This window comes from Acanthochromis polyacanthus, chromosome 2 (genome assembly GCF_021347895.1).
Source record: "Acanthochromis polyacanthus isolate Apoly-LR-REF ecotype Palm Island chromosome 2, KAUST_Apoly_ChrSc, whole genome shotgun sequence".
Lineage (NCBI taxonomy): Eukaryota > Metazoa > Chordata > Actinopteri > Pomacentridae > Acanthochromis > Acanthochromis polyacanthus.
The window spans coordinates 24,626,487-24,651,153 of NC_067114.1; the positions used below are offsets into that span (position 1 = coordinate 24,626,487).

Below are 24,667 nucleotides of genomic sequence, written 5' to 3' on the forward strand. Positions count from 1 at the left end.
TGACCTGACTATTTGCTATAAAGGTGGGGACTTGTCTTACGGTGGGGACCTAAAATGAGGTCCCCACGGGTGGCAACACCGTTTTCTTGGCCATATTGTTGTTAATAAAAAATGTAAAAGTGCAAAAACGTTTGTTTAGGGTTAGGCATTGATTTGGTGATGGTTAAGGTTAGGGTTAGGGTAAGGGTTAGGAGTTAGATATGAATGGGAGTCAATGGTAAGTCCCCACCGGTATAGAAAAACAAACATGTGTGTGTGTGTGTGTGTGTGTGTGTGTGTGTGTGTGTGTGTGTGTGTGTGTGTGTGTGTGTGTGTGTGTGTGTGTGTGTATGAATGAATGTTGTTGGGGTCATTCTAATGACACATCCAACCATGACACATAAATGCAAATCAACCGTCACACTCCCTTACCAAATAACTACCTTTTCTACAAATAAATTATATTAATTAATCACAAAATTAAGAACTGATTGACAGAAATGCATTTGAGCCAACCAAAGGTCCTTGAAATTTAGTTCCTATAAGACTCCTCTGCAAGAGCAAATACACTTTGAAAGAAATATAAATGATCTGGGGCTGCACAGTGAGTTGGTGGTTAGCACTGCTGCCTTGCTGCTGGAAGATCCCTGGTTTGCAACTGGGCCTGGGATCTTCTGCATGGAGTTTGCATGTTCTCCCTGGGCATGCGGGGGTTTTCTCCGGGTAGTCCGGTTTCCTCCCACAGCCGAAAAAGATGCAGAGGTGAACTGATAATTTAAAATAGTCTGTAGGTTTGAATATGAATGTGCTTGTTTGTCTCCCTGTGATAGACTGGTGACTATTCCAGGGTCTCCCCTGCCTTCACCCTAAGTCAGCTGGGATAGACTCCAGACACCCCATGAACCTAATGAGGATTAGACAGTGTGGAGATAATAGATGGATGGATGTAAAGCGATTTAGGTTATCTTTTCTATCCTCATAAGGGGTAGAAATTGTTAATGTATTGTCCAAGTCAAAAAAAAATGCAATGAAGGATACTGAACACAGACTACTCTGAATTTGAGCTAATCCACACTTGCAAGTGAGGTGGCAATCAAGTGAGATCCTCTGGGGTCATCGATTCTATGTACCAATTTGAAGCCTTGAGTTTGGAATTTGGCCATTGTCATCTTAATCTATTAAAACCCAGCATAAAGGGTGAGCTGTGGATGTGACTGAGAACTTGTGGACACTACACACAACTATATGTCAACATTATTGGAGCCACACCCTAAAACATAAACCCTAACCCCCTCTAACCCTGTTTTATCATCTGTTTTACTCTATATGAGACTATATTCATAAAATGAACATCATGCTTTGATTATAAACTATGAACTTATTAGGAAAGGTTTTCCTGAGCTAACAGATCAAGGAGGAAGTATGACTATTTTCACAATACACTTCTGTAGAATCTGACTTCTTTTTGGAAATGAAAGCATCACCCCCTACTGATATTCACTTTTTGGAACGAGCTACGCCTGGGACTGAAAAATGATTCCAAAGTGCCAACACTATGTGACAACAATTTAATATTATAGCTTAAAATGACATAATTCAGGTCTTAGCTGCTCTGAGTCCCAGTCATTGGACATTCCATGGCCTAGGGAATTTTACTTTGTCCAGTTCAGCTTTAGTCATGTACCAACTTTCATTTTTGGATAAACCAGGAGTTAGGAGGAGTGGCCACTGCCGAGATGATGATGGCCAAAGCCACCAAAATGAATTTCAAAACTGCTGCTCAGGAAACCTACAGTTGACATCAGAGTGGGTTCGTCCAGCCCTATAACAGTCTATGTTGCCAGCTGTGGTCAAACAGCATCCGGCAAAAAATTGAACCTAGATCAATCCATCAAATACAGTCCATGCAAATAGATTTAGTTTATTACATGTGTAACAAACATAAACACTGTTCTATTTTTTCTTTTACAAAGGCTACACAATTAATTGAAACTCTAAATGTACGTGAAGTTTCTCAGAAACAAGCTGCAACATTCTGCTTCAAATAAGGGATAAAATGTGATTGTCATAAATGATGGTGTTCAGGTTAGAAAAAAGATTGAAGCTATGGGTAATATATATTTATTTTATTTGGACAGGACCTGCATGCCACTAAACTGTGTGGATGTCAGATGCTCTACATGTCCATCCACTGCCTACCAACCTCCAGAGCTGACTTGCATTTCCTCCATATCTAAAAAAAAAGTCACTATTTCTTGCAATGGCACTGAACATTGGCATTAGACAAAAATCAGCTCTGTAGTGTTGCTTAAATGCGTTATCACAGTGTAAGGCCTGGTGTGCTGTGTGGTGACGCATGGCAGTGAGAGGTGACTTCTATCTTCTATTCACCACTGCAAGGGTGCCACTTCCATAATAACAGGATGTATTTATACCTTCGCAGTTTTTCAGTCCAGTCGTCCATCAGCGACAAATATAATGTCGTGTAGGCAGGTCCTGTCAGTCATGAATGTATAGATATAGATGGATAAATATATCAGAAGATTGATGGCAATGTGAGAGTCAATTATGCTGTGAATAATCTTCAGCTCTTGTTTCACCTTGCTCTCCATCCGTTACATATCCTCTGTACCTATGACACAGACTACACCATGCACCCTGGTTGCTCTGTGGTGAGGTGCTACAGTAGGCGAGCAGACAGCCTCTTTAATATTTCAGTCAGACTCCCAGCAGACTGATGGCTTACAGGGGCAGCCATGCAGGGTGCATAGCCAAGGTTAGCTGTAACATCAACCTCCCTTCATTTGAACCTGAACACTGTACTGCTGCACTTAGAGAAAGGACGGGTCTCTTCCATCCAATTTCTTTAGCTCAGGGTAGAGCCACCTTAAATATAATGCGTAGCTGGCTAATTCGGAATATTCTGTGTGATTCCTACTAAAAACTCTTTTAACAGTGATCATTTTCTAAGCTGCTGAATGCGTCTCTGAAGTGCAATGTAAGTAGATCCATTTCAGCTTGGTGCTATGGCATGTGTGACAAACTGCAATTAAGAGGATTACATTAAGTATTCATTTAAGTGTTATCTTTTCTGCAATTAGGTCAAAGATAAAGTGAATGGGAACCTACATTTAAGTGTATGCAGTTTGTATAATTGATGCCAGTCTTTTATTATTCTAAACATAACTGCGTATCTGTTAGCCAGGACTGAAAATGTCCAAAACTTATAAATGATTAATTTAATCAGGTTCAGTCTAAACGTTGGGACACATACACTTACATCTGTTAAATTTGCAGTCTTCTAAGTGGTGAGCTAATGCATCATTACTGATGTTACAGTACATTAGTGTGAATGTAATATTAACTTTAAAGTAACTTTTCTCCCTCAACGTTTGTTGATTTAAGTCATTAAGACTGTATGAAAGTTACATGTCTAGGAGATTTTGTTTTTCTTTTTTAACGACAATTATGATCCCTTTCTGCCATAAAAGTAGACCCAGTCTGAAGTCAGTTGGGAAAGGCTCCAGCCCCCCACAACCCTCAACAGGATATAATGGTGTAAATGGATGGATGGATGGATGGATGGATGGATGGATGGATGGATGGATTAATGAGAGTAACTCTACACCACTGCTTTCCCTGGCTTTTCACCTGATAGGGTCTTTAATGTATTTATTTTACAGAGCACGTTTCATGTGAGAGTGCAGTAGAGAAGCAGTAAAACACAAAGACATACTGAAGAACCTAATAGAACTGAGACTGATCAACAGTTTGTTCTCCAAATATGACAGCAACCTTACAGTGGTTGGGCTGACTGTCTTTCCCTGCATGGAAATTTCATCCAACCCAAACACACTGAAGAAGATGTCGCACTGGATGTACAGAAGCGTAGAGGCATTTCAAACACAACAAACATCAAAACTTCTCTGAGGGCGACTGCTGTGGGCGACACGTGGTGAAACACAACACATCATTACCCACAGCAGGCTGTCAGTCAGTGTCATGTGCATACTAAATTTAACTTTCCCTGTAGTCTGTATGAACACATCCATGTCAATGTAAACACAGAGGACCGTGGACCGGAGCTGAAAGGGGTCTCGCTGTCTGATGTTTTTCTCTGCACAGATCAAGCAAGCAGATTTCATATTGAGAGGAGCTGGTGGAGATGAACTGGGATCCTTCAAAGAAACCTAAACACTACATGACGAACACTGGGAGCACTGAATCAAGATGGGAGAGGGAAAAAAGCAAAACTAAAATGTAGGTCGCCTAATCCAGCTCACTGTGACTCGCGGGCACCAAGAAATAAGAAGAGAAGCAAATCAACTAATACAGCCAATTAAATGTCCCCTGCCCCCACTCCACCCCCACCCTCCTTTAGCAAACACTTCAAAGTGCTGCCATCAGCGAATGGCAATAAAGTGAACGAGCTGGCTGTAAATGGACTTGGATGCTGAGGATGCTGAGGCAGGGGCCTGTCAAATGATGCTCATCACACTGAGAAAACAGTGTTCCCCTGTTCTAAAAGTAAAACGGGTGTCCAACACCTTCCATGCAGAAGAAACGAACATCACTGAGTCTGGAAAAACAATACAGCAGAAAGGACAGCAGCGGGTTATTGAGTGAACGGACATTTCTGTTGATGGCTAGTGCGGTCGATGGCTGTGTTTGTGATCACTAGGAAGCAAAGCTACATTATTAACGCTCTGTGTCAGAATGTCCTAGAAGAAAGAGCCATTCCCCAGCAGGAGCTCTGAAATGACACCCTCTCCTGACGACCAGCCTGATGACTAAATCTGACAAAATACAGAGCCGGAGTGCTTTTGTGAAATGGAGGATAGGCCCACTGTAAGCCGAGCACAGTCGCGGCTCCACAGGGGATGGGCAGAAGGAGAGATTTTTATTTTCCAGCTCCAGGTAACGCTGTTTCAGAGAGCAGAATTGGGGCGTCTCATTACACAAAATACATTTCACACAAATCCTTTCCTTTACATAAAACCTTCAAGTTTTCTCTTCCTCTTCTTCCCCCCTCTGTCCTTTCAGAAAAACTCCTCTCTCTTGCTTTCTCTGTTTCCCTTCCAGAGGCCAGCTGTTCTGTGTCCTGCTGGGCATTCGCAATGGGACGATTTCCACACCGATCTGAGCACCATTTAAATAAACATCAGCAGAAGATGTCAGAGGGAGACTGTGAATAACACCAGGCTTATCCACTTCCACGGCTTTAAAGAGGGAAGAGGAGTCATCCAGCTCCTTCATATCTGTCTGTCTGTATGCTCTTTGAATAACCAGCATCCAGTCATAGCTGCTTTGGCTGCATCCACCGTGTGTAAGCCAGAAAGGCGAAGCTTCAGCTATCAATATTTTTTTCCAGTTTTCTCTTGCAGGCTCAGTGCAGTGTAGTATTCTTGGGCAATGCTGACTGCAAAAGATAGGCACAATGGAGAGGCCAGGCACTTAAATTCCTTATGCATGAAGATGCTATATATCTATCTTCCGTAGAAAGCATGGAGAGTTGCCTATGGCAGTGACTGAAACACGGTTCCTGTGGATTATCACTTTAAAACCTTCCAAAATCAGTGAAAAGCATCCCAGCTACAAGCTCAGGACCTTCACAGAGCCTGAGTGAATTCTTCTCTACAGACCTATATCCCCACCACTCTCTGTTCTCTCTTCTTTTGTATTTGCATTGCTAAGCTGTTGGCAGCACTTGTCATTTTGTTTCATAAGTGATAGCAATTACTATTCCAGCGCCTGGGATCAAAGAGACACCAAAAGGAGTTTTTTTAGACAGGAGAAAACACCAAACACTGTTTCCCCTCTTCTGTTTACACTGATAGAGGCTGAGGCCTAGGAGGCAGAGTGAATGTGAGTGACAGAATGGGAATACACCTCCTGTCTTTAATCCCATAGAAGTGGGGGGAGACAAGGGGGAGGAGAGGAGGAAAGGAGAGGAGATGTTTCTACAAAAAGGGCAAACTGTACCATTAACCAGGAAGCTCCCTCCTGCTTACACTGGATTAGTCCCATTACCGATTCTTTCTCAGGTCTGAGAAAGCTGGAAGCATTGAACCAAGCAACAATAACACTACTCATAATGAGACAGCGAGGCCTTGACTTCAAATAATGAGCCTCTTCAAGACATTCTCTTTGCTTAAACACAAACAGACCAAATTTAATCTGTCCACGTCGTCCGCAGCATATTTTCCCACTCCCCAGCAGTCATGTAGACTTTTTAATTTATGGGATGAAAACATGGACTATCCTGAAGCTAGGGGATGTACACATTTTACACAGGAGTCTGGTTGTCAGTTTAAATCCCAAACAGACCATGGCAAATTAATGTAGCGATAGAATAAAAAGTGAATCAGTCTCCCTTTTCTCAAAAAGCGCTGCTCGAAAATCAATGAGCAAGGCAACATGGATCTGTATTACAGCCCCACTGATAAATCGGCCTCGGCCTGGCTGAATTCTAATAGCTTGTTGCAGATATATCTGCATCAGTGTAAATGGCAGCAAATTAAATCACAGAAACTCCAGATGTATTTGAAACCATCATCATTATACATTTAGGTTTGTCCACCAGACAGTTGTTGATTTTTCAAGCATAAAATATCCTGTCCAGTGCAGTTTACAAATGCCACAAATGTTAAAGAAATATATCTCTATCAGATTATTTTAAGGTCAAATATCAGCATCTGCATGAGTCTCAGTGATCTTGTATTTGTTGGGCTGTCATCTGTATGCAAGTAAAAAAAAGGATTAAAAAGGAATAAAAATGAGTCACATAAATTTTGGACTATGTACAATAGAACAGTGATTAAACAAAATAACGAAGAGTCTACAGACATTCTGCCAGTTCTGTGAGGCTGAACCAAACGCTAATGTCGGCATGCTAATGTGTTCCCCATAAGCTATACATAAAGATGCAGGACATGACAGCTCCCCAGAAGCACAGTCAAAATATCTTATCTTCGCCTTGTACACAGTCCTCGGTACCTCGGTGGAAGCATCCCCAGTTTATTGGGGGGGAGCAGTTGATATGCAGCTAGTTAGACAGCAAGAAGTTAATAATCAGCATTATGTAGAAAATGATAAAGGCTCATTGAATGTCCACCATGATTTGAAACAGTCAAGAATGCTTTTCTCCAGAGATTTTTGCTTGCACGTGCACCAGGCAGTTTGACAAGACCTTAACGTTAGAGATCTGCACTGGGATTGGAATACTGAAGATTCTGTTCCAACACTCATCTCATGGCACTGGGTGGTTGTATTTTGCTACAGGTGGGTGCGGCTAGTTTAGAAAATATGCTTTGGATCCTGAGATTTACAGCTAAGCAAAAGGACGAAGTAAAGAACAGATGTTGAAAAGAAGATTAAAGAAGACATTTGGACACATTTTCCAGGTATTACTGAGTTGGACTCAATTGCATCAAATGTGAAAAAAAAAATGAAAATTAAAAAAAATATATGAAATTGCTCCTCTTGGGTGAGGCAACATACCTTGTCCTGTCTTCTCAGAATAAGCTCCTTCAATAACTAATTCCTATGAGTGTAGTTGTACTTTCACATTTTTACTGACAGGTTAATCATTACCAATACAACACAGTAAAATGAGATGTTTTGCCTGTAGGACGCAAGAGAACTAAAATGAACTGAACTCTATGTTGTGTGGGTGTGTATGGTCATGTTTGTGGGTGTGGACACGAGTGGACATGCATATTGCCAGAGGGGGTGGAAATAGTCAGAAATCCAACTGGAAAGAAAGAAGTTAAGAAAACAGCCCAGCGCAGGGCTCAAACATCACCTTTTGGAGTTTTCACTTTATTTATTGATTTTTGGAAATTGTCTCACCACTCCACTTTGGTTTCTGGCGACCACCACTTTGGTAACCACAGTTTAACATGTTAGTATGCTAACTTGCTTATTAGCACAAAAGACAGAGTGCAGCTGAGCCTGATGGGAACGTCATTAGTCTGGCAGGTATTTGATCATAAATCAAAGCGCTGAGTAAATTAAAATGTTGACCTAATGATGGTTTGGATTGAAAAATGAAGGGCTGCTGAAGCTGTTGCACTTCATCCTTTGGGCATGAATGTGTGTACCAAATCTCATGGCAATCCATCCCACAGCTGAAAGATTTCACTTAAAACTGTACTTCAAAGGATTTGCCATCTGGGGATCATGAATGTCTGTTCCACATTTGGTAAATAAAGATATCAATTTCACACACCTCAATTCATAACTTCCTCCCGGAGAGTTAAACACATTTAATGGTCAAACTGTGAACCTTTAAGCTAAACGATTCTTATTTTGCATTTCCAGGCTATTTTACTTGATTAATTAAATGGACGAAACCTGCAGGCTGCAGATATTAATTAGCCCATTATAAAAAAAAAAAAAAGGCCCATTTTCACTTTCCATAAATCACCTCACTGGCCAAGAACCAGCTTCTCCACAGGAAAAGACTGCTGTGCTTGACCGCCTGATAAGATTTAACCAGTAACACCAGTAAGAGTCTGTGGTCTCACTTATCTTTATTACCTCTGCCAGGAGGTTATGTAATCATCGGAGTTTGTTTGTCTGTCTGTCTGTCTGTCTGTCTGTCTGTCTGCCGCCAGGCCATCTCTCTCAATTATACAGAGTCCTTCAAAAAAATCCTGGATCCAGATGGTGATCCGGATCACCTCCAAAATCTAATCGATTGTTACTTGTGCTCTTCCGGGTATTCTGTAAAAATCTGGTGAAAATCCGTCCATAACTTTTTGAGTTATGCTGTTAACAGACAAACAGACAGACAGATGGCCTGGCGGAGGTCTGCGCTCTCCAAGTGCTTTTCTAGTTAAATATGTTCTTCTGTGCTGCACATGGCCCTTTAATTTCAGTGGACAGAGTGGATGTACAATTCCCAAAAGTCTAACTTAAGTTGTTTGCAATGTTGATATCTGAGTTGAAACATATTGCACAGTCGTGCCACTGACTCTGAAAAGGGCATCAGCTAATAGTCTGAAATGTAAATTAAAATGTTGTTGCCCTGGTCACGATACTGTGGGATTAATGTGCAGCATGGTGACAAGCCCAGTTCAACAATGTGCAGCTCCTCCCCTCTCCTCCCTGGACAATTCTCCCTGACACGCAGAGGACAGCTTCCTGGCCCTCTTCCTCTCACTGTAATGGAGGTCGGATGCTGCTTTTCCGCATTTCTGCCCACATTAGCATCTCCAGTTAATTGGCACCATTTGCTCAATGGCATCGCTTGAGTTTGTAAATTACTTTCACAATTGTCACTAATTATCAAGCATGTTGAGTGGAATTGGCGCGATTGGTCCACAGTGGAGCAGAAACACAACAAGCGGAGGCAGGATTAAGACTCTGGGGGCAACACGAGAAGCTGGCTAGCAGAGTAATACAGTTGCACTACATGCTAATCAACAAAGGATTACATACAGATGGTGCTTCTGTAGCGCTGCAGGCTTGATGAATGACTGGTGCCCTTTAGTTGCATCATAAAGAAACAGTTTTACAGTTTCATGGGACTGTTTGTTGCGAAGCTGTCAACGACCACTACTTTACATCAACTACCACTCATAACACAACATGCTAATGTCTGTCTTCATCACAAATATACAGAACAGCTGATCTTTCTCTGGTTAAACTTGCTACACCTGTTATGCTGCATGAACGCTGTGCATGAAACAGTCCCAGTTAATGATTAAACTGTTGAAATAAAATAAAATGTGTGCATGTTCAAGGTAAAACCTAAAATGTAGCCCAATGGTTGTTATCAAAGTAGACCTATCTGAATTGTTTTGGTTTTGATTTATGAGGTTAAAGGAATTTTGTTCTGTGAAGCCTTTTCAATAATTTCACATTAAATACTGAATCTTTACTTATACAAACACATGTTAAACAGGATAGTATTGTGACCATGAATTCAGGGTTGCTATATTTGCTTACAGTTTGGAAAATTAAATCTACAGAATTCAAAATTAGCAGCTCATGTTTGTTATTTACCTTCAGATAAAGAGTTATTTTGATGCTGATGAAAACATATACGGAGCATCATTTTTTTTTTTCTCTGTGATTTTGTAGGTGGTTTATTTACACTAGTTCTGGAAGGGGAACTGCAAATCTAACCTTTTGTAGGTGTAAACCACCCAAATCAGTGAATAAAAATGTCATTCAAATTCTAAACATCTGCCTCAATAAGTAGCAAGAGCTCTTCTTCACATGGGACTAATATTACCTTGGGAACTCGTGATTTAGAAATTCACTATCCACATCTGTGTCTCAGGTAATAAAGCCTCACAAATAAGGTCTAATAGAGAGGTTTAACAGAGAGATTGGTCTTTTCTTTGTATCTTCAAAATGCAAGACTTACTTTTAATGAAGAAATTGTTTAAAACATGTTTTGTTATGATTTTTAAATGTATTTACAGACCATGGAATTGCACCAGAAGTGCAAGTTTCACCTTTTGTAGGTGGAAACTGCCCCAACGTTACAGTACTAATGCCAACCCACCAAAATGAAAAGGAAAAAAAAGTAGCCCAGTTAGGTAGCTAAAAATACAGGGGTTTGATTTATGGTCTTTTCACTGCATTTTCAGACAGAATGTTTCTTGCTTAAATATTGAAAGAGAAAAGAGATAATTACCATTTTATCTACTTATCTCTGGAAAAGGCTTTAGATGAGGCTGCTGGAGTATAAACTTCTCCACATTCAGCAAGCAAGGCAGAACTCTTGCTCACAATGAAAGCATCTAGGATCAGCTAGAGAAATACCACACAGTGGATTTAATTCAATATAACCAGTATCCCTTGTGTTCCTAGCTCTAATGCTGGTAGTAAATGAATTAGTTAGACACGCTAAGGTTAGAGTGACAAACACAGTCCAATCCATTTGTTACACTTTTGCATGTTTATTTTTTTTGGAGGAAACTATGATCCAAAGTGTCTGTACTGCAGTCTAATGCACACTCCTTCAAGATGCAGGGAACTCCAAAGCTCAACAGGCCTGTCGTGCAGAGTAACATGACCTGAATGCTGATGTTTGGATAGGATGGTCTCATGCTGACCTATGGGCAAGTGCTTCTCCCCACCCAAAGCGACACAGTGACAAAGTCCAGTCGCAAATCAACAGTGGAGTTGTGGCTGCACCACAAGCCGCACAGCTTATCTCCAGCAGATGACAGACATGCACAGTGTGTGAAGCATTCAGTTCAAAGAAGCCTAATAATTGAGGATGGAGCAGTTATCTGAGAGACTGTTTTGTCTGTCTTGTCAGTATGAGCTAGACAGTCCGGCCTTCTAAAAGGCCAGACAATTTGCGCTCCAAATGTCATGTTGCGAGGAGGCAAACATGGCCTGGTGGAAGGAGGCCAGGGAGAGACAAAGGCTCAGGTTAAAGACTTGCCAGGCAATTATTCAGCCAAAAATGTAGTGAGAGTATACACAACGTATTAGCTGCTGCACTTTGTCTCACTGGAATATGCAAAAGATACATAGTATTAATCACTGACTAAAAATGTTTTGCTTTTCTTGTTGTGCTTTTTTTCTTTTTGCAGTGTGGAGGAAATTGGATTTTGCCCTCTGGCACAGCGGCAGGATCAGATTGTGGCTGCAGTAGCGTGGATCTTATCTCAGCTGCAGCATTGGTCCAAAACATATTGCTGGCCTTCTCTCAGTGGAAATAGGCTTCAACTGTGCTTTACTGTTGACAGAGCGAAGGTAGTGGACACACAAACAAGCCTGCACATATACAAATTACATTCTTGCTGTCTCCCGCATACTGCATTCATATAAAAGTGTTTGTGTGTGTGTGTGTGTGTGTGTGTGTGTGTGTGTGTGTGTGTGTGTGTGTGTGTGTGTGTGTGTGTGTGTGTGTGTGTGTGTGTGTGTGTGTGTGTGTGTGTGTGTGTGGAGGGGTTGCGAGGGGTTGATACATAAATCTCAAGGATGCCAACTCTCACATGACCCAGAAAGTGCCTATTGCTGTGGTCGCCATGAAGACGCTACTAAATCAGAGTGCAGTCCCTGGAAGTGGTATTAAATCAAGCGCGCGCACACACACACACACACACACACACACACACACACACACACACACACACACACACACACACACACACACACACACACACACACACACACACACACACACACACACCACAACAAATCTTCACTCCCATACATATAGTAGTAACATTCTGCAGAGATGATGCGAATAAAAGTGCATCTTAGCACATCATGCCTTTGATATGATGTCATCCTCACTGTTGTCATGGCAGTTTTCTTATGAAAATGGCCACACTGCATTTATGTAAAGCTTTTTGCTTTTTTTAAAAAAAAAAAAAAAGCTCCTGTATTTCTGCAGTAATAATCATCATGTTCATGGCTGTTTAAACTGAGAGTGGACCTTACATGTGTCAGGACCGGGGAGATTTGTTTTAGTGACCCACAGCTGCCTCTGGCTAAAAAGAATTGAACCCATTACAGTGAAATGTTCATCCCGACAGTCACAGAGGAGAGTCAGCACAGTAGCCAGTTCACCCATTAGCTAAAACACAGCTGAGCCAGCCTGTCAGAACTCCCTTAACACCTCCCTCCTCTTCTCTTCATTTTCTCTCCTTTTATTCCCTCCATGCTCGATCCACTCCCCTCTCTCCTTCTCTATGCATACATAACATGCTGTGTTCAGCAGCCTGCGTTGTGCTGTAACGTCATCGTGCTGTTAGCCTGTTAGCCTGTTGGTTTAGTTCATCATCACTGTGCTCCCCTGGGCTACATGGAATTTATTTTCCTGCCAGTTAGCTGCCATGAAGCTCCAACACAGAGATAAAGCCACTTCGCTAAGCGGCTAAATTGCAATATTAATGCTACAATACAATATTACAGCACCGATTGAATTTAAAAAGGTTTTCAAAACCATGAGAAATGGAAAGATGTAAACGCTGTTGAATGTGTATTTGTTTTGATATGACGATAAGGGAGGGAATACCAAAACCCAAAGGATGCTTTCCATGAAATCGGTTGCATGCACAGTTGAACATTTTTGTTAGATTTTGGGGACCAGAGGTTTGTACCCAACCTTGATGAAGCATTGAAAATCCCACAAAGAGGCAAGAGCAGCGAGAAAGAGACTGAGTTAGAACATGTAGTCACGTTCTGAGGCCCCGCCAACATTTCTTTAAAAAATAAGACCAAAGTGAAAATCAAGTGGAATCAAATCAAAGCGGCATTGGGGACACCACTTATTTGCACTATAAACTTAGTATCTGTAAGCTACGTGGAACAGCACAGGAGTGCTGTTTGCAAAGGAGTTTAAGTATCTCGGGATCTTGTTCTCAAGTGAAAGGAAAATGGAGTGTGGGATGTCCAGATGGACTGGTACAGCATCACCAGTCAGGCAGGTGTTGTACCAGACTATCGAGATGAAGAGAGATACAAGTGGCTGAAATGAGTTTCCTGTGGAGGCTTGCTGAGCTCAGAGATAGACTGAGGAGCTCGGACATCCAGAGGGAGCTCGGAGTAGTTTCACTGCTCCTTCACACCAAAAGGGGGTAGCTGAGGTGGTTTGGGCATCTGATAGAGATTTTCTGGGTGTATTTAACTGGGAGTAGATTATGGTGTTTTCCTCCCAGAACTCATGGGAGGGAATTGGGATCCTCCTGGAGGAGAGAGAATACTCTAATGATGGATGGATGTGGAACAGTGCAACTGACATCCCTTAAGTCCAACAGTGATTCTTTTTTTTTTATCAGGTTGAATGATACTAACCAGAGTATTAGGCTGAAAATTGTCAACAGATAATATTTAATTAAGGAACTTTTAATTAATATGTTTTTACATCCTAGCAGGCTGTCTTGCGTGCTCACTAAAATTTAAAATTGATTCAGAGAAGCTGAAACTAGAGGTGAGTATGGTGGCATTTCAAACTTTTGGTTGAAGGACAACATTAACAAAGAAAATGCAACCTCTCTTAGACTGTCATTCAGCAACGCTGAACAAAGCAAACTGCCAGATATTTCATAGTGAGCAATACAATGAATTCTGCTGGACTGTTTAATGTATTAATTTCCATGTTGTTTCTAGTGACATTGAAAAATATGATGTAATAGCTTTATTCAAACAGAAATACATTTATGCTGCCTGTCTCATTATTCCAACAAATCTATTAGTGGATCGACATTACAATCCAAACCTTGCATCACATGTCATCTTTTCTTGATTTTTAAATATAAATAAGTAGATTCCCACTAGTCTCTTACATTCAATTACATTAAAGTAGCTCCAAACAAACTCATTTTCAATCCATAAATAATCAGATTTTTTTTTTAAAGGAAAGAATCATGACATGTCTGTACTCATGGTTAAATGTAATTTGGCTAACAAAATTCTAAGTCTATTAGAATAGAATCACTTTATTCATCCACGAATGGAAAGGTAAAGTCCTAAGGTAAAGTCCTGAAGATAAAGAAGATAAATGTGTAATAAGAATACCATGAGCAGTAGTGGACATTACAGATAAAAACAATCTTCTAGTCTGGACTAGTCTGTGTTAGCTCAGTGTTACATTTTTCCGTCTATGAGGGTCACTGTGACGTAAATTTCGCCATCTGTCCGCAAGAGCTGGCATCAATGTCCATGTGCAGCTCAAAATATGTGTCCATGTTGACAGTCCATGCCAGGACTACATGAGACAGAGGGCAGTAGTGTGTGATCTACTGTGCATACATATAACGGACTCAAAACAAACAAAAAACAAGATAACTACGCGTCTTTGGTGTCCACAGTCGTCCATGTGCAAAGGGCTATAATCAAGGCTTAACCTGAATTAGCAAAATGTAGGTGTATAGACTTTGAAATATGAAGTAATAATATGTAAGAGGTCAACTGAAGCTTATCTAGAGGACTTTATTAATTTTGGACAAGATCTTATGTGCTTTAAACCAAACCAAAGCTATTTGCAGTTGTCTTTGCAATCAAATCCGGTCTGCCACCGAAACAAAGACGCAACATTCCAAAACAAGCTCCAGAGGTTCACTGTACTACCTGAAAAACAGTCCCAGCTGCACAACATCATCTCTGAGAACATTCTTATCCTTTTCAAGGATTAATTTGTTAAGTTTCTGCTTGGAAAAAAAATGACAAAAGCTCTCAGGAGTCCAGTCAAAGGTCTCACTGACTAACTCACTAACATCCGGTTTTGCTGTAACAGATTACATGAGCTAGGGTTGAGGGTAACCAAGGTAAAGCTCCTCAACATGTAAACCAGAGACGATCAGACAGTCCAGTCAGATAAAAATGGTTCTATTGAGCTAGCAAGCTGTACAACCAGCAGAGTGCATTTAGTCATTACGACACCTCTGAACACATAAAGTGACAATCTGCCAGGAGAGACAGCACCATTGTTGTGGTTGTGTGGTTACTCCGAGCACGAGACGCAACAACCCGATGCCATCTGGCTGCATCTAATCATCGCCAGCGACATCCGTTTAGCTGCCGTTTCTGAGCATCACGTCTCTTAATGCACATTTCAACTCTCGACACTTCTGGACTCATTACCGAGCGCTAAGGTGTCGCAGAGACAAAGGGGATAAAAAATGCAGTGGCCCACAAGACTGTGACCTGTAAAATTGACATAATCTGCTGCCTTTGAGTAGCCGGTAATGACCTCTCATAGCAGGGTGACACGCTCTCCATCTTCATTTCACACCCTCTCGGAGCAGCACAGATGGCCTTGGCATTTCCTTAACAGCATCTCAAGTATTTCAGAAGCCAGCCTGCAAATCTTTAGTATTTGCTGTTGCTTGGAAAATAATGGAAAATGTATGGAGAGGACTGCAAGGTAACAAGTCGTTCAGTTAACGTATGTTCTTGCAGCTTCGCAAATAACCACTGTACGCTACTCAACCACCAGATGGGTTACAATAGAGTGGTATCTGCTACCTGCCTCACTTATACAACCCCCAATTTATATTGCATCACTGTATACTAACAATGCTTTTCCATGGGTTAATACCCGGGTTAATGAGGTGGGACAAGGCCACTGTAAAATGCTGCTAAACCAGCCATGCAGGATAATTCGTCTTGCCTCAAAAGTGTCAGCTGCTGCAGCTCCCTGCTCTTTAATTCATTGAAATGAATTTTGTTTTAATTGTTTTATCCTTGGTGCTCACTAACTCCATTAGTGAGGAAACAGAGAGGGGAGGCAGAGGAGGGGAAAGAGGGAGGGAAAGGTACAGGGAGAGAGATGCAAATGGAGGAAGAAGAAAGCAGTGAGTTGCAGGGAGAGATTGAAGGAGATTCACTTTGTGTGTGTGTGTGTGCGTGCGTGTGTGTGTCAGTGTGCTTCTATGAATAATTAATCCCCCAGTTGTGATTACACAACAATTACTCTCCAGAGCTAAAACTTTAACCACCCTTATAAAAGATGGAGGCATGTGCTCTATCTATGACACAAAGGGCTGCCGGTCCCATAGGTGTCTTAATGCAAACTGTGCAGAGGCTGATGTGATATATGGGGAGATAGGAAGAGCAGCTGATGGAAGGACAGTGCCATATTTAACAGAAAGAAGGCTACCTGGCCGTGATGACTTCAGGCTGAGCAGCATGCTGCATGAACTGTATGCCAGCGATGTTGTTGACTTCGCTGAAGGTGAGCATGATATGAAGAAAAGGCCTGATATATACATATATATGAGCGGTGTATGGAAAAGGAAAGAGAGGGGGGAAAAAAGACAGTTCATTTCAGAAGCTCCTTATCTCATAGTGGTACATCTAAGATTTATTTGCCTGATTAAAAATAAAAAAAACAAACAAATTAAGCTAACAAAGGCATACAAATATATTTTTTATGCTGATGAATGTGCAGGCAGGGTACCAGAATCAATTTGTTTCTGTTTTTACAGTTGCTTCAGAAAGATTTCAGACCTATTCTTTTTTTTAAATAACTTAGCGTGTTACATATTTAATTTAAACTGATTGAATTGGCTTTCCCCTCTATCAATCTACACTCAAAGACCTATAATAACAACATGGAAACAATGGTTTTAGGGTTGTTGTTTTCTATTTCAAATTCATCAAAAAACAAAATGAAATCTCTCCTATTCCAAACTCTGTCTAGTCTTTGATTATTCAGCTGGGGTTTGGTGCCCTGGCTGTTAGCCAAGGACTGAAACTGTTCATAATTGCACAAAATTAGTGATTTTCACAGGCATACATAGGTTTGCTACAATTTGGCAATCACTGGGTTGGGAACCCTGTAAAGTCTGATGGAAGGTTAATATTGCTGAGCTACAGAATAGGATAATTGATATGGTTTAGAGCAGGGAAGCCAAACAAATCTTTAAACGGTATATACGAAAATGAGCCTTGGTTAGCAGACGTGTATAATATATGTAATCAAACAGAAAAAAAACCCGAATCATTGGAATGCAATCAGTTTGCTAGTTGAGGCATTGGGCTCTGGGTTTGAAAAAGCAAACACTCCTACACATTTGTTTTTGTATTGGAAAATGACTAAAATTTTATTTTGAGAGAATGTGTATTGTGCTGATTTTTTTGTGTGAAGGTACTAAATTTATGCATACATTTTTTTTGCAATAGAAATCTCAGGCAGTAATACAATAAAACTGTTTTTTTTTGCTCTAAAAATAAAAATGAATATTTCATTGAAAATCACAATTTTTACATTCACAATCAAAGCAGCAAAGATTTGTTTGTGCCCACAAAAGCCGGTCTTCTGCCTCTTATTATTGAGATGCTGCTTTGGAGGAAGAAAGTCGAATTTGTTCAATCTGTGATTTAGGGTTGAGTATATAAACTCCATACAATTTTGTGTCTTTACTGTCCTTTATGCTGGAAAGTTGCCATCTTTTGTTTAATGATACAAAGGAAATGACTAAGACGAAGGAATGAATGAATCACAATGACTAAAATAGTCTGATGCGTTGTGAATGTTTGAAAAAGAGACATTAAAAATAGCATCTTTAAGGAACGCCTGGAAGCTCTGAAAAAGAAGCTTGTGTCAGAATGAGTGGGAGATGATGACAAAATGGCATGACACACTAAATTAAATTCAACAAAATTCAGTTAGTTTAGAGGGTCCTTACTTCAGACAGATGTGCTGTGTACACATCTGTGACTGCAGCGTATGAATAATTAGAATATTTTTGAACAGCGATGCCTTTCTTTGCCTTGTAGGCCTTTTAAAAAAAAGCAATGCCTGCTTTTATTCATGTTCAAAGAAGCCTGAATAGATGAAAATATTGATTTCATGAGAAAATATAAAAAATGAAAGAGAAGCCAGAAAAAAAAATCAACATCAATCTGTGCAACAAAAATAGACATCGTCGTTTTAATAGGAACCCTTACATACCCTTACATTTCTTGGGGCGTCCTGGTGGGTCCTTACCACAGTTGCAAATTAGTGTCACTGTTAAACATACAGCAGAATAAGTTTTAATTTAAAATATTAAAACAACTAGCACAACTGTATACAAATATCTTCTGCAGTGTAACACTTACAACAGTACTCCTTTACCACAACATTGTGGTGTAGTATATAGTGTGATTATACAGTATATAAAGTGGACACCAAAGGTTGGAGACCACATTTAAAACGAAGACATATTTTCATGTAAAATTGGATATAAAAGCATTGACATGTAAAGAGTAGAAAGAAAAATATATCAAATTAGTGGCAGTGACCATGTTAGCTCCTATTAAGCTGTATCTTTCTATTGAAACTGCATTACGGTGTCGCTTTAGATGATTTGAGGCTTGTTTGAGGATATCAACCTGCAGCCATTGTTCACTTGTTATAACATATGGCTCTGCCTCAACTTTCCAGAACTATATTGCCTGCTACATGTGCCTTTTTTAATTGCCCCCTGGGGACAAAAAGTTTTTCTGAATTCTGAATCTGAAACTGTTAAGTAGCACTACGATAGTTAGTGGGAAACATGGTATCGGAACTGAGAAAAAGGAGTCACAGGTCAAATAGTTTTTATGAGGGCAATGCATGGAACTCACAAGACTCCAATCAGCAAAAGTCCAATGAAAAGAAGCCCAAGAAGCATGTCTAGACCACTTCTTGGGGGGGAATAACAGGCCACATGGTTAGAGTTGGCTAACGCAATGCTACACTGAACAGGTAACATACGCTAACCATTTGTGGAGTGCATGTGATGCATAATGTATCTTTTAGGTGGCTACACCTGCAGCACGTAGTGCAGAGGGTTGTGGCAAAACAATACAGTGAGCTTTCATTTTGGGATTGTTGTGCCTTTAGTTTGTGACCCAGCACAGTGCTGTGAAATTTAACGTTTTTCACTGATTTTGTGTAATATGGCTAAGTTGACATTTACAGCCTCCAGAGGACTCTGTAAGGGACAAAGCTAATCGTAGCAGAGTCAATCTGAGCAACTGTCTGCTGGTAATTACTGGCAAACAAAAACAAACATGGACAAGGTGACCAATATTTCAAAGCCCTGTTTGACACAAAGTGTATGGACATACTATATATTTTCTGATCCGATTCTTCATACTGAAGCCGGATGAGGAACTCAAGCACACCTCAGAGCTTTGACCTGAAGACCAAAGGAAACCAATGGGGCACTTGGAGACCAAGGGAGAAAAAACCTTCCTGACATCACAAAAAGCTCTTTGGAACATTCTCAGATCGTGCTGGGACAACACAACTTATCAGGTCTGAATAAACTTGTGGAGTCCATGCAGTGCTGCTGTCATTCAAGGAAAAGGTGAGTAAACAAATGCTAAAATATGATATTTTTCACTGATTCAACTCTTTACTTACTAAGCTGACATTAACATTGAACCTTTATACCTTTAGATAATAGAATATGCCCCTACTAAACCTGTATAACGTAGTACAGTGCAATCTATGACTTAATATCCTGCCTGTTTAATATATGTCATTCAAGAGTGTTGTTACTATTAAACCTATGATGCAATATTTACAATACTATCAATGGATATATTTGGATATTCTGTCGTAAATGTGTTCACTGTCATAAGCTGTCATTGACAAACATGCTGTCACATCGTCACTGATTTAGCACAGAAAATAATTTCATTGCAAGTACTGGTATTTTATATTTGTCAGTATAAAAGAATCACAATCCTGTCCAGCGTAGGAGTGAGCATGCAGCATCCTACATTTGGCTGTTACATAATATGAGCTGTTTCCTAGGCTGGTGGCTAAAATTTACACTGAATTAAATAGCAGAGAGAGAGGGGGCTAAAAAGCTTCACAGCATGCTTCTGTTCTTCAGAATTATGATTAAAAAAAAAAAACATCACTCAGGAGCATCATCTCAGACCCTGAAAATCACCTTCCCACCTCTGAGTAGATGCTCTCTTATGCGGCATGATGAGCAAAGCATCGCCCTCCACATGTAGAAAGTCCAAACTGGAGTCATGCCAGAGGTTTCCCGAGGGAAACGAAGGCCTAGAATGTTGAGCTACGCAGGATGGAGGTTTATGACTGAGCTGCACCTCTTCATTCAGCCTACTTCTTGGGCTACTTTTACACTGCAGGTTCAGGTCTCTCCGCTCAGTTACCAACTGAGCAGGGATGACGGCTCACAGCAGTTAAGGAAGTAAACTACAATTGTAGCCAAGCTTTCGTGTATCTTTTTAGCCACAACCTGCCTGTAACCTGGCTTGTTTAATGATAACAATAAGGGCAGAAACACCTCTTGCTGACGCTGTGTAGCCAACAGGGAACACTCAGTTCTGTATTACAAGACGTGGAAAGTGCTGTCCAAGCTGGCTGCGTTGTGCTCCGAGAGTGTTGCCTGGTGAGACTCGGTCCCTTAATGTTCATTAAGTTGGAAGAAACTCATCAGCACTATACCACATGAGTCTATTTCAAGGCCTCATGTAAATTGCAGAAAAAATTAGCGCAATAATCATTAGCAAAGTCCTCTAGGAGAAGGAGGGTACTGTATAGTTGGGAGGTTGAATTAAAGTTCAAGAGTGAAATTAATGTGCGTATGATTACTTCCTCGATAGAGATAATCCAGATTCTCCTGCAAACAAAAAAAGCTGTTGATGAAAATTAGAGCAAACTCTAAGTCCTCAACAGAACAGGCCTGTCTCTGAAATTTATGTTACAGCTTTCACAATTACATTTTGAAGCAAACATATTTTCTGTCAGATTATAATTGTGTTACTGACCTATCACAAATAGGTTTCTAATCAATATAACACTGCTTTACTGCCGCTGCTTTTCAGCCATCCAGGACGGGTGAGATGATAGTCATCACCCTTCATCACCCAGAAAATGGAGTCCAAGCTTCAAAAATGTTGTGACAAGGTTGTATTTTACATTAAACTGTGTTATTTTTTTAAATGCAAATATGATACCTAAATGGAACCAAATGTCGAACATGCAGTTATCATTGTAAAAGAGTAAAAAATCAAAAGTAAACAAGTAAAAACAAAGTCCAACTAGAATGGTCCCACATGGAAACTTTCCTATAAACTCACAGTCTTGCCTTTTGGTGATAAAATACATTTGTTTCTAAAGGTAAATAAAATGCAGATTGGTTGTATAGTACCATCATTTTAATGCGAAAGGGCTGCAAAAGAAACATCGCCACTGGAAAATGGCTAACAAAAGACTGTGCGTGCTGTGCAGGATCAACGCTGCAGCATATGATGTTAAGCAAAGGTTTACATAGAGAGGATGTGCAAATCCAGAGATGCTGACTGAAAGAATACTGACTACTTAATTGCCATTGAAGCAAAACCATTGGTGTGCACTGTTTAGATTCATGTTTTCCCAGTTGGAGAGACTGAAATACATAAAATGATAGATTTCCAGAGCGATATAGTGACTGAAACATGGAACTGTAGATGTTCTCCTTGATGCATTTTAATGCATCTGTTGTTGCTCTGAAGACAGCTTGGCTCTTTAAATGGTTTACAGTGGAACTACATGTGTATTTGTCATGATGCTGAATGCGGGCGCCTTTCATAAGGCTTGTCCTTGCAAGTTCTCAAGGTAGAAAAAGAATAAGAAGCATTATATTTTCTTAACAACAGGGTGAGGACCGAATTGCTGCAGCAAGAAAGCCTTCTTCTTCTACTCTTACATCTCAACTATGCCATATACTAGCATCTTGAAGATGCTATATTAAGCTATTGTTACACTCAGAAGACCAAGGACAACCTTCTGAACTATTGATAGCAAGGACTTAAAAGCAAAGAAGCTTCCAAACTCCAAGTCAAAGTGCATTCTACTAGACCACTCTGCAAGCTTGGCCTTTTACTGGGAGTTATAAAGAGCAGCATAGAAGGGCAGTGTGCATCTCTGCAGAAAGACACCAAAATGGACATGAAGCACTTAGCTATTAGCAGAAGGTCCAAAATAAAATAAATGAAAAATAGAAACCCTATTTGTACCAGGAACAGCATATCTACAGCAACAACCCCAGGCCAATCTGGCACTCTATATTCATCTAGGGACAGACAACACCACAGCCAAACTCCTTGGGAAGGTTCTCATGCAACTTTAAAATGAGATAAATAAGTAAACAGCCCTTTTTTGTATTTTCATTTTCCATACAAGGTGCAAAAAGAACTAAGGAAGGACATGTGAGATCATGCCATGGCTGAGAGGCTGCAGGCTGCAAGCTGCATCCAAATCCTTTTAGGGTTAAACTAAAAGCGCTGGCAGTCTGTGACATGCATCAGTGGCAGAGATGGTCTGAAAAACCACACCATGTGATGACAGAAGTGACACAGAGATGAACTTTACTTCCTTAAAACTGCTTCTTTTCTGGGAAGAGAAAAAGAAGCACTTCCCAATGGGGCTGTTGCTGTATTCTTGGCAGTGCCCATCTGTCGTATGTGTTCAGAAGAATGAATTACAGCTAATTAAAATGACGGTGCTCCAGCTACTGAGCAAAGGATAAACACAGTTTGTGCTGGATAGACACAAGGTTTGTGATCCGTATCATTGTGCCCCTGTTGATTACGCTGAGCATACACACATAATATAACCTAAGATTGCCATGTAGAAATATTTTTGATACGATGGAAATACATTAGAAATGTGCTATATATGCACACACTGATCAGCCACAACATTATGACCACTGACAGGTGAAGTGAATAACATCGATAATCTTGTTAAAATGCAACGTTCTGCTGGGAAACCTTGAGTCCTGACATTCATGTGGATGTTTGACATGTACCACCCACCTAAACACTGCAGGTTAAGCAAACCCCAATCCCCAACCCCCCATTGTAACAGCTGTCCTTGATGCCAGTTGCCACCCTCAGCAGGATAATGCAGAACCGCAAAAAGTGCACAGGAGTTGACCGTGGAACACGACAGAGCTAAGCTGGTCGCCCAGGTTTCCACACTCCCCAGATCCAAATCTGTAGGATGTGCAAGGATAAGCCTGATCTGGGTAGGTCCCACCCTGTAACCCACAGAATTCATTGCCACCATCCTGGTGCCACAGGACATCCCCAGAGGTCCTGTGTCCATACCTTATCCATGCATCCATCTATCCATCTATCCATCTAGATATGTACAGATATGCTAGATTGCTAGATTTCTGTGACTTAATTTTATTTCAAATAGCCTTTTAAAAAAAATTGAAGCCCCTCTCCATGCATTGTTTGAATGCCTAAAAAGTAATCGTTGTACCATGTATAGCATAGAATAGATTAACATCTAGATCTACTCTATATCTACTCTCCTCACTATGTGCTGCTTCTTGAGCTTGAATTCAAACTGATTCTAAAGAATACTGACACAGAACGGCCACTCTGCTAAGTGAATGGATTGGTCCTTCGACTTGTTATGAATGAATCCCCCCAAATCTATGTTTTTTGTTTTTTTTTATCATAATGCAACAGTTTCATGGTGGAAATTCTCAGACATGGTGCTAACTGATAATTTCCTTTCCTATCATGTGCCTTCCAGCACACAAAAACACCATATTTATATGTTGAAAAGGTAAAAAAAAAAAAAAAGAAAAAAAAAAAAAGAAAAAAGAAAGAGCTTAATTTTCACATTGGCAGGATTCTTTAAAATATTTATAAATGAAAATGCAATCAGCAGTCATGTCAATGGAAAAGAAGCAGGGCTGAGAAGCATACTTGCCAACTTTCAGAAATCATACAGAAAATCAGATAGCTGGATTTGAAGTCAGGTGAATGGGAACGTAGTCATGTTTAAAAATGGGAACAAATTTGGAAAGGTACATAATTGGGATGAGTCTGAGGAAAGATCCTCAAGAAATGGTAATTTACAACAAGGTTCCTATATTTTTGCCCCACTGAATCTTTCGGATTAAGTCAAGAAACAGCTGGCTGCATTAACTAAATTGAGGGTGCTCTGAAAACAAAAAACAAATCATGATCAGTAGGTATTTGATTGGCTCACAACAGAAAATGTCTATAGTTATGGCTATTTCATATTTAAAATTATATTTTTTAAGACTTTATGCAGCCTAAAATGGTGGTATATAACAGGCTACTGGGCCATATTCAAGGACAAAAAGTATATATAGATGAAAAAATCCTGACAATACATCAAAGTGTGATTGGGCAAATTAAACCTGGTTCAGCAATGTTATACCTGGAGGTTGTTATTCTCAATACACAAGGTCTTTCCTAACACACACACAAAAAAAGTACCAACAAT

The 24,667-nt window shown here is 40.3% G+C and overlaps 1 protein-coding gene across 6 annotated transcripts in view; it reads right to left on the reverse strand.

Moving 5' to 3' along the window:
• The window catches only part of ntrk3b (neurotrophic tyrosine kinase, receptor, type 3b), a 236,453-nt gene that overhangs the window by 63,346 nt on the left and 148,440 nt on the right, over nt 1–24,667 (reverse strand). The window contains exon 12 of one of the 6 annotated variants that reach the window (XM_051941545.1): nt 18,356–18,412. The exons of the other annotated variants lie outside the window; for them this stretch is intronic. Within the exon in view, the coding sequence (XP_051797505.1) occupies nt 18,356–18,412 (57 nt within the window). The remainder of the gene's footprint in view (nt 1–18,355; nt 18,413–24,667) is intronic. 6 annotated transcript variants of the gene reach the window in all.